Raw genomic sequence first — 10,680 nt, 5'->3', positions numbered from 1 at the left:
GCATGGGGAATTCTAGGAGTTGAAGTCCACAGGTCTTAAGGTTGCCAAGGCTGGACACCACTGACCTAACATGTTTGTCTTCCCTGTCTTTGATGAAAGGCTATGGTAAATCACCTCAAGTTCAGAAACCATAGATTTTCTGGGAGAGTGGGATGAGAAAAATCCTTCCGCTGGCCTATTGTCTTGAACTTCATTGTAATTAGCAACCCTTAATAGTGGTTGGTATTTCACCAATCTTTGTGAATAACAGTTGAACTGTATATAAGTAGCTGATGCTCTTGCTATGTTTTGATTGAGGTTAAAAAACAAATCAATGATTTGTATGAGCTACTTTACTTTGCTTGGAGGGTTTACCGAACAGGTGGTCCTCCAAAGGGTCACTATATATATTTAGTATCTGAAACTTGAGCATGCCTAGTCTGATTGGCTCCCTTCGACCACATGATGATTTAGGAGCTGATGCATCAGAGTAACTGTTGCCTTTGCCCAGCTTTTCTCAGGAGGGAGGACAGTCAGAGAGGCTTTGCTCCTAAGGAAATTTATTTAAATATAACGGGTAAGCTTGCTCTTTTTGCTTTTTTTAAAAAGAAAGACAGGTTGGCGTTTGCTTTCTACCAAATTATTCTTTATTTGGGGTTTTTTGTTTGTTTGTTTGTTTGTTTGTTTGTGGACTTTATGGCCTGAGGGATTCTTTTTTTGTTGTTGTTTTTTTACTATTTTACAAATTTCAACATCCTTTTTCTTTTCAGCATCGAAGTAATCCCGCTTGGGGAGAGATCAGTTCTGAGTTTGATGAGGCTTTAAAGGCAGACGAGAGGTTGCCTCTGTTGTTTGCAAACATTTTGCACATGGAGCTCAATGGCTTCTTTGGCTAAGCCGCTCTTGGGTCTTTCTCTCCTCCAGGCCTTGTCCTATTCCCTAGGTGAAACAAACATTTTATCCTTTGATTTTAGATATCACCTTGATTGTATGGAATTGGCACTAGGAACAGGCAGCGTTTGAAGGGCCTATATTTAACCTACGGCACCGGAGTGCCACTTGCCTCAGAAGGAATGGCAGTTCAGCTAACTAGACAAAACCAGCCAATCGCTCTGGGGTATTGGCTTACAGGGCAAATATTTTTGTACTAGGAAGCAGCTGTTCTAAGCCTTCATCTCCTTCCCTGCACCAGAAAAGAGGGATCTGCCATCTCTCACAGCAGGCTCATTCCAGTGCATTAATCCATCCCAAGGCATTAATTCATTCATTGCCTCTCTTCCATCTAAATGACCAGAGTCTTGATCTTTTCTAGGACTGAAGTTGGAGAAATACGTCAAGCACCCACAGAAGCAAAGCAAGAGAGCATCCCCGGAGATCAATGGTGGGACGAGAGAAATTAACTTCATTAAGTTAAGGTCATTTGAACAATATTTGTATGATTTAATGTTTGTGGTTGTTTACTGTTGTATAAGATCCCAAGGTTATTAGTTTACACAGAGTAACATTAAGTCGGCCCACAGGTATGTTTCTCTGTGAAGGTTTGTGGCAAGATCTGAAAAACAAGGGGAAAAAAGCCTAACTAAATGTCTAGGTTAGGAAAGCTTTTGTGGAGGTGACCTAGCAAGCTGCTTGCGTAATACGATTAAAATGAAAAATTCTCCAGGTTTCGCCTCCGCCATAGCCAGCACACCTCAGTGCAATGCTAACGTTCTGTTGGCTCAATGCTTGGCACTCCTTATCCTAAGCTCATTTTCTAGCTGCTGGTAAACATATTTAGGACCTTCTAGTTGACCTTCACAGTCAAAATTAAGTGAATTTTCACTCAAGAAATATTAATGGAGCATCTAATGTTTTGGTTAGTGCCGGCTGAGAATTGTCAATTATTCATCTCCTTGTAGATGTTTTTGCATAAATTCTCAGTGCACAATACACAGCCTTTGGATTGTTATATATTCTATTTAACATACTCAATTAAGCTAGGAAGAGACTTTATGATATTATCTAATTTTTCATTACAAGTACATCCCTCAAGAGAGTAGATAGATATGATAATCTATGTTTGTTCCTTGCCTACATCCTAAGCAATTCTATTAAGCAGAATTGCTATATTTAGGCTCATAAAGGAAAATAATGGTGCAATTTGTTTTTGTTGCTTTTTGGGGGGTTTTTTTGCAAAAAATGTTATTGTCCAAAATGTGGAAAGAGGCCAATGTCTCCACAATTAAAAAAAACCCTGGCTTTTTTCTCTGTGTATGAGATATTGGAGAGAAATACAAATTATGAAGGGATAATGGCAATCTGATGCTAAACATCTCAAGATAAATGGCATTCCTTTACATATATTTTCAGAAAGATGAAATTTTTGATAATATTTTTTGGTTTAATGTTTTCTAATATTTTAACATTTTATTAATTAATAAAATATTTATTAGGAATGGTTTATAAATATTAATATTTATAAATATTGTATATTTTAATATTTAATATTTGGCCTACATTATTGAATATACTACAGATGCACATCTGTCTGTCTGTTGGTCAGTCTGTCTGTCTGTCTCTCTCTCTCTCTTTGTGCCTTTCTGTGTGTGTGTTTGTGTAAAGACATTCTTACAATATTTTTTATAATGCATAGAGATACTAGCTTTGATAAGTAAGCAGCCTTGAGTTCATCGTGCTGATATTTATTTATCTGACTTGCTTTGGGACCAGTGAGTAGGTGGACGGGCTTTCCACAAAGATGGCAGACGAAGATGATTATGAGGAGGTTGTGGAGGTAAGATTTTTAAATGTTTGATTTACTGCCTTGAGCTATGCAGATGAGTTTATTATTTCAACAAAACAGCACATAATGGCAGGTCAGGAACCTGAGATGGCTGCTTCCGAAGTGAGTGTATCTCCAAATTCAGAGCTGGTGACCTGACAGTTATAGAAATTGATACATTCTAAATGGCCTCCAGCAGCTGTTGGGTACTCCCAGAGAAGACCTAGGACAGGGGTTGGCAACCTTGGCTCTTTTATGGCTCGTAGACTTCAACTCCCAGAATTCCTGAGCCAGCATAGCTGGCTCAGGAATTCTGGGAGTTAAAGTCCACGAGTCATAAAAGAGCCAAGGTTGCCTATCCCTGACCTAGGACATAAGGTTGTGAGAGCGCACGGCGACAGTAATGGCCAGTGATGCCCTTTCTTTCCTCATCTTCCTTCAGATTTAGTCTTTTTTTAAAAAAGAAAAATACAGCATAAATGATGCTAATAATGTTAATATTCATATGGGCATTTAAAATGAGCCCAGCCCGTAATTCTATCTAGCAACAACTTACTGGCCTACATAGGGCCTGTGTGAAAAGCCATGGGTACATTTCCTTGCCAGGCTCCATTATTGCCATGCCACTTCTGGATGCGGCTTTTGCAAGTCTTGGGTTGTAATCCTAGGTCAGTGATGGCGAACCTTTTAGAGAATGAGTGCCTAAAAACCCCTGCCCCCACCCCGCCCGCCAGCCCACCTGCCCACCCACCCACCTCCACAGCCCGCAGCAAATCGCCCAGGCAGGCCTGCAGCGCCATGGCGGCCACGGCCTCCACCCGTGCCCGCAGCATCAACTGCACGCAATGGGGTGCAAGGGCAGAGTCTTGTCTCTGCTGCCCGGCTGCCATGTCCTTGGCTGCACTGCTCCACACGGCCCACGCTTGGGGGGGGCGGCTCTCCTCCGGGGGGGCTGCTGGTGAGGAGGAGGCTGCAGGAAGAGGCGGGGCTGGGGCGATGGCATGCGTGCCCACAGAGAGGGGTCTGAGTGCCACCTCTGGCACCCGTGCCATAGGTTCGCCACCACTGTCCTAGATACACATTGATTATTAGATTGAATGTGTTGCACAAGTGTTTCTCACTTTTGGATCATATTACATCCTACTAGAGTAAAACTCTTCAATATTTCTGATGACCATTGTTACCATCAAGGAAATGGTTTTAACTTTTCTTTTATTACAAAAAAATTGTCTTCTTATTCTCCTCCTCCTCTTCTCCTTCTTTCTTCTTCTTCTTCCCATCTCATGTGTGTCCGATAGCCGTGTGCCCATTGTCTTATCATTGTCTGTCTCTTAGTAGACTAATAATGGTTTTATCTTTCATATTATCATTTCGGTTTTATATTGTTGCATCGTCTCTTCAGATGTCTGTCTTTTTCCTCTTTTCTCTTGAGATATTTGTGGCAGGTATTAAAAAAAAGGCCACAATTGCTTCTAAACTTAGTTTTTGAGCAAGATAACTTTTTCCAGAAGCATATAGCACATCAGCTTCCTGATCGCCTTCCACGGATCTTTTGCCCTCGTGCTTTAATTTTGTGAGAACCAGAAATAAACATGCAAAGCTTTGGAGAGCAAAATACGTCTTTATTTATAAGGAGACAAATTTGTAATTTAAAGGGCTTGCAGTAGAGTCCTCTTAAAAATAGCTTATGTTTTTCATTTTGGACATTGGCTTGGATTGTTTAGTACAGAATACTGAAGTGAGAAGTAAGCTCTGTCTTTGCTTGGTATGATGGCCACATTGCCAATTTGAAGTTGATCAGTTGATCAGGCCGCATGAGAGGAAAAAAAAAATGGTGCTTTCATGTTTCTTCCATGCTGGGATGAATATTCTTTCTCTCTCACACACACATAAACACAGAGGCGCAGTTAGATGTACACACCTTTGTATGTAGCTAGTCCGACATAGAATTAATAAACAGAAATAGCAATGCCTTTTTATAGGCAAATGAATGCACACGTTCTCTTCCATCTTCTCCCCAAAATCTTCTTTCATTTTCTTTTACATCTATGGAGATTTTCAGTCATCCAGGTCATGGTTGTCCCAAAGATGCTTTTTCAAAAGGCGACTGGACTTTCATGGTTTTTCCTTGAAGATGTTTTGCTTCTTGTGCAAGAAATCAGAACTGGAATTGGTGTCAGAACTGAAGAAGCTTCTTGGATGAGAAGCGAAGTATCTTCAAAGAAAAACGAAGTCCAGTTGCCTTTTGAAAAATCACCCTTGGGATTTTCTTTACACTTGTGGTAGTGCTTTAGCAGGTATATGCGTGCTGTTAGTTGTATAAGCATCAGTCTCGGGTGGTGGATAGTGAAGAAAAAAGCAGGAGGACCATTATCTCCTGATATTCTTCTCATCAAAAGAGCCAATTGTATACAAAGTTTGAAAAACAACAGAATCTTGACAAAGTTATCTGTAGAAGCAAAGAGTGGCAGTGAATCAGGCTCTGTCGAAGGGTGCCAGTATCTCTGCAGGGTTCTTGTTAATGTGATTCTTGGAAATGGAGAGGAACCTTAATGTACTAAGTCTGCGAATTTAGTCAGTGTCATAGATCCTATTAAACTGAGCACGATAAATCTTTTAATACCAAAAATACATGAAATCCAGTAGAATTTATTGGTGGAATACATGCTTAAAAATCTAGGCTGATTAATAAAATGAGTATGATAAGGTCAAACAGTAAAAGGAAGACATGGAAATAAATCCTATTGGGTCTAACATGGACTACATTAGCATCTTCTACGTCTCCATTTTTCAAGACTTTTTCAATGAACAGGAGAAATAATTCTAACCAAATGTATTAAATAATTTTTGGTGAAATAAGCTTGCTCTTATGACGGCGAAGGCGGTTTTAAACTAAAATGCACTTAGAAAATATTTTTAATTTAAAGCTTGATCTGATGTTCTGCAAAGTTAGGGTAAAATTAGCACTTGCTACAGTACTAGTGAAAAAGAGTTTGGGGAAATAATTTGGAGCTGTCTTTAACATTAAAGCAACATGAAAATCCCATCATTTTGCCAAAGTGGATGCAACTATGACAGAATTCTTCTAATAATGATGCAAGTTTAGTCTTATCTACAAAGATATTTCTGTGCCATTTCAACATTTCTGCTTCTTCTTTATCTACCCTGACTCATAATTAAGAAGGTTCCCTCTATGAAATTAGTCTAATATATTTCACTGGTACTATAAACATTTCAAGATTGCTGACAAGAGAGCTTTTCACAAGAGTTTGTACATTGTTGTACAATGAATAGAGTATTATTAGCAAAGTGATTTATTCCATTTTTTAGGCCAGCTGACTTGCAGAAATATTTTTATTGACATAGCTGGTCTTAGTACATTCGTTTCTATTAGATTTGCCCTGAACATCTGCTTAAATTTGATGAAGTTTCTAGACAATATTATAGACCTTGAAAAAGAGAGTATATAAAATCCACTTAAACAAGAGGTAGCTGAGTTCCTTCTTTGTTTCTTTATGAACAAGAGAATACTTCAGGTAGGGTTTGGACTCCGACTGGGTGGCCCCGGGGGAGGTGGCGGGAGCAGGTCTTGAGACTATTATATGGGAGGAATTTGACTCTGTGGCTCCCGAGGACGTGGACAGGATCCTGGGGAGACTGAATGCAACCACATGTTTATTGGATCCGTGTCCCTCCTGGCTGGTACTGGCGGCTCGGGAGGGTACACGAGCCTGGCTNATTTCAGACACCAACCTCAAGCTCTCTCTCTCTCCTGCCGCTTTATGCAAATTTCCTTAATTTTGTAAGATGCATACAGTCTGGTGAGTAGGCAGCATACAAATCATTGTAAATAAAATATCATCAATAATGTTGCCAGGAAAAGGACATATTGGTTTTGTCATGGGTGAGAATTGATTTCCTGAGGGAACTGGTAATAACTAGACTAATGGCCACATGAAATCATGTGATCCTAGGACCAGCAATTGCCTGCCCATAATATATTCTTCTGATAAAAAATAACAAAGGAAAAGCCCCAGACTGAAGGAGATATTCCAACAAGTACTGCAAAAGTAAATGACCTAGAAATGCCCTTAAACTAATCACAATCTTATCAATTAGCTTGACATCTTACCAGTTACACTGCCCAAAAAACAAACCGTAGGATTAAGGTTAGGTGAAATTCTCCTATCATATAGTTCAACTTATTCAAGGGCCAAGTCTAGTCAGATTATTTGGGCTCTGAAAAAGAATACCTTGTAGGAAAAACACCACTTATCAATAGTAAAACCAGAATAACAAAAAATATAGAGAACCAGTTTGGTGTAGTGGTTAAAGGCATTGGGCTAGAAGCCAGGAGCCCATAGTTACTAGTATTGCTAAACATGAACTAGGCATAGAAGCTAGCTGGGTAACCTTGGATCAATCATTCCTGGGAAGACAGAGATGACGAAGCACTTCTGAAAACACGTTCTAAAAACATGTTCTGCGTCATATTAGTCATAAGGTCCAATTTGAAGATATACAGGCACTGCCACCCATGTCAAACTGCCATGTGCAATTACACAGAGAGTCTACTGAATTCCATAAACATTCCAGCAACATCAACAGAAAGGAGGTGAGTTTGAGCATCAATAAAGCATAGATGCCATTTTTATACTATTTGCAGGTTGAACAGTCCTTATCTAATCAAAAGGAATCTGTAGCAGCCTCACCAGAAAAATTGGCTCAAAATTGTCAAATTAGAAATCAGCTCTGCTGGAATTTCTCAAAAGGAATTAATCAGTGGTTAATCTAGAGGAACCAGTCAGTATCCTGACTCAAAGACAGACCAATCAGGAACCAGTTCTCTTGAAATTTCTGGATCAATTAGATAAGGAACCAATCAGAAACCAGCTTACTTGGACTCCAATGACATAGACCAATCAGAGATCTGCTTCTCAGGTTCAAATACAAGAACTCAGTCAGCCCATTTCAGTTGTCCGTGAGGTGCCTAGAGGTACAACACAAAGCAGCTCACCTTACTGAACATGCCAGCCATAGCTACAGGTGAAATGTCTGTCTGAATGAATGAATGAATCTTTATTATCAAAGTATAATATGTATACAGTGAGATTGGCTGAGCCTCCCTCCGTGCCCCCCCACAAGTCACAATGACTACAACCCCACAAACTTATCCAGATTTATTGGCTAATTATCGCCCAGTCTCCAACCTGCGCTTTGTGGCGAAGGTTGTTGAGAGTGTGGTTGCACAGCAGTTTCCTCGGCACCTGGAGGAAACAGTCTATCTATACCCTCTCCAGTCGGGCTTCAGGCCGGGATACAGCACGGAAACGGCATTGGTCACGTTGGTGAATGATCTCTGGAGGGCCTGGGACAGGGGGCATTCCTCTGTCCTAGTTCTTTTGGACCTCTCAGCGGCTTTTGATACTGTGGACCACAGCATCATGGTGCGACGTCTGGGTGGGTTGGGAGTGGGAGGCACTGTGATGCGGTGGTTCTCCTCCTTCCTCACCGACCGTACGCAGTCTGTATTGGCAGGGGGACAGAGGTTGACCCCAAGGCCCCTAACTTGTGGGGTCCCACAGGGGTCAGTCCTCTCTCCGCTTCTGTTCAATATTTATGTGAAGCCGCTGGGGGAGATCATTCGTGGCTTTGGGGTGGATTTCCATCAGTACGCTGATGACACTCAGTTGTACATATCCACCCCGGGCCACCCCAATGATGCCCTTGACGTGATGACCCGATGTCTGGAGGCCATGAGGGTCTGGATGGGGAGGAACAGACTCAGGCNATCAGGTATGGGAGTGGTTACATCTCAGGAGGAGGGGAACATTTCCTTACTACCATATACGGTCTTTTTTGTGCCCTTTAGGAAATGAGGAAGTCACCTTAGGCATACGTGACCTAGCTGTTGGTCACGTAGGCTAGCTTTTGTTTGAGAAAGTACTTAGCAATAAGCATTGATACATTGTATAGAATATTGCAACATATGGGATGGTGATTAAGAAATACAATCATAGAATAGTATTTGTTTATTTGTTGGAGGTATGGTGGTGTTCAGTTCATATCTTGTCTTTGTTTAGCACTTCCTTCAGGTTTTCCCTACAACAACCACTCTCTTTTGTAGGTTGGGCTGAACAAAAAGGCCCCAAAGTCCTTCAAAGCCTCAGAGCCATCTTATGAGTTGTTGTGACTTGAACCTGAGGCTCCCTAGGCCTAGTCCAGCTTCCAACTGCTACACCACATTGACTCTCTTTTATCAATAAAGCGATAAAACATTTTTATGCACACAATAAAAAAGATTGGGAAGGCCAGCAGAAAAAAGAGATCAAATAACCAGGAGCAAACTCCCTATTGATTTATTACAATGGCTATATATTCATGTTGCTGAGAGGACTCCCGAACCCACCAAGCAAATGGTTTGCTTCTACTCCAGGTTGGCAGGTTGAAAGGTGGAATTTTCTAAAAGATGCTGGAAGGGTTAATTTTTTGTGCCTGAACACTGCATAATATGCAATATTCTATACATCAATCCCTCTCTTTTGTAGTCAACTTTAATGGATGACTAAGCAAAGCTGCAAGGGCTTTAGTGGCCAAGAGAGTCCCAGGAGGTGAAATGTATGATGCATCTGAGTAATGTATCTTTCACCTCGCAAAGCAGCTAGGAAAATGAATTCTAAAAATTGTATTAAGAGCTGGTGCTTGAAGGAGCAGAGGAGGAGAAGGCTAGCAGGGTTCATGTGTGTGTGTGTGCCACCTTTTGTATCTACATGTATTCGACAACTTGAATGGGGTGATTTAGTTAAACTGGAACAAGGACTCCCTAGTTATGCTTTGGCATCCCCTTAATGAGCCTGTTTTGCAGTCAAAATGATCTCATCTGAATATATTAAAGAAACACCAGGTAAAAAGATAGCAACCTATCATCAGCCATGCACTTTTTTTGGTATCAATAAAGTATTTGAAAAAGAAATGGCTGAATGAGAATGAAGGTCTAAGTGCACATTTTATTTCCATACAATGTCCAAAGAAAGCTTACAGGGAGAACATGAAGGCAATGGTATGTATCTTTAGTAATAGAGTCTTTCATTCCTTGTCATCCAAGGGAACAACAGCTTCTTTAAATTGGTTTTCTATTTCTCATCTACTTTAAGGTCTCTTTTGCAGTTGTTCTTAAAATTATGAATTATATGACTTTCAAAGTCTCTTTTTGCATCTTTTACTATTTTCTCACATGTCTTCAGTGCAATTTTTCCCCCCTTATTGTTTGGACAACACCGTCAAATTTTCCAGGAAATTTGCTTTCCTACAACTTTTTACATTATTTATTAATCTGATTTATGTCTTATCTTCTTCTTCTTGTGCCATATCCGTTATCGGACGTTGGCGATCCTGTTGGAGATCTTATTTTTATCAGCAGCTGCACGAAAAAGTGCTGCTGAGTTTTGTCCAAACCAAATCCTATGTCTTATAGGATTTATTATTCAAAGCTGATTATCAGCTCCTTCTATACTATACTTGTAAGCATAGCAGAAATAATAACAACAAATCTGGTTGACGTTCCTTCTATCTACCTCTTAGATTTTGCTAAACAAGTACTTAAAAATCCAGTGCCTAGTGCTCTATTGATCCAGAGTCCTGATAATGCAGCAGTCCCACTAATTTGGGATCCTCAGTGGAGGTACCGGGCAGGGACCTGTGGAGTACTGAGCACCAATTAGTACACTGTAATGAATGAAGCTCATGTGAGTCCAACCATTGAAAATATATGAACAGGATAACAGATCCCTAAAGGCCAGAATTGAATTTAGCAGTAGAGACATCTGAAGTGAGTGTATTATAACTCTTGTACATAAATAAATATAGTGCAATTATTCATGTCTTTCAAATTATTTGAAATGATAGGTCTTCTGATGGACTGATAGTACCAAACATTTTGA

At 40.3% G+C, this 10,680-nt stretch overlaps 1 protein-coding gene across 1 annotated transcript in view; it reads left to right on the top strand.

Moving 5' to 3' along the window:
- Positions 1–444: 444 nt before the first annotated feature.
- The window catches only part of NEB (nebulin), a 221,727-nt gene continuing 211,491 nt past the window's right edge, over positions 445–10,680 (top strand). The window contains exons 1-3 of the mRNA XM_015814350.1: positions 445–556; positions 1,292–1,394; positions 2,689–2,752. Of these exons, the coding sequence (XP_015669836.1) occupies positions 2,717–2,752 (36 nt within the window). The 5' untranslated portion in view covers positions 445–556; positions 1,292–1,394; positions 2,689–2,716. The remainder of the gene's footprint in view (positions 557–1,291; positions 1,395–2,688; positions 2,753–10,680) is intronic.

This window comes from Protobothrops mucrosquamatus, unplaced genomic scaffold (genome assembly GCF_001527695.2).
Source record: "Protobothrops mucrosquamatus isolate PMUCROS unplaced genomic scaffold, P.Mucros_1.0 scaffold_87, whole genome shotgun sequence".
Lineage (NCBI taxonomy): Eukaryota > Metazoa > Chordata > Lepidosauria > Squamata > Viperidae > Protobothrops > Protobothrops mucrosquamatus.
This window is presented reverse-complemented; position numbering and strand designations above follow the sequence as displayed.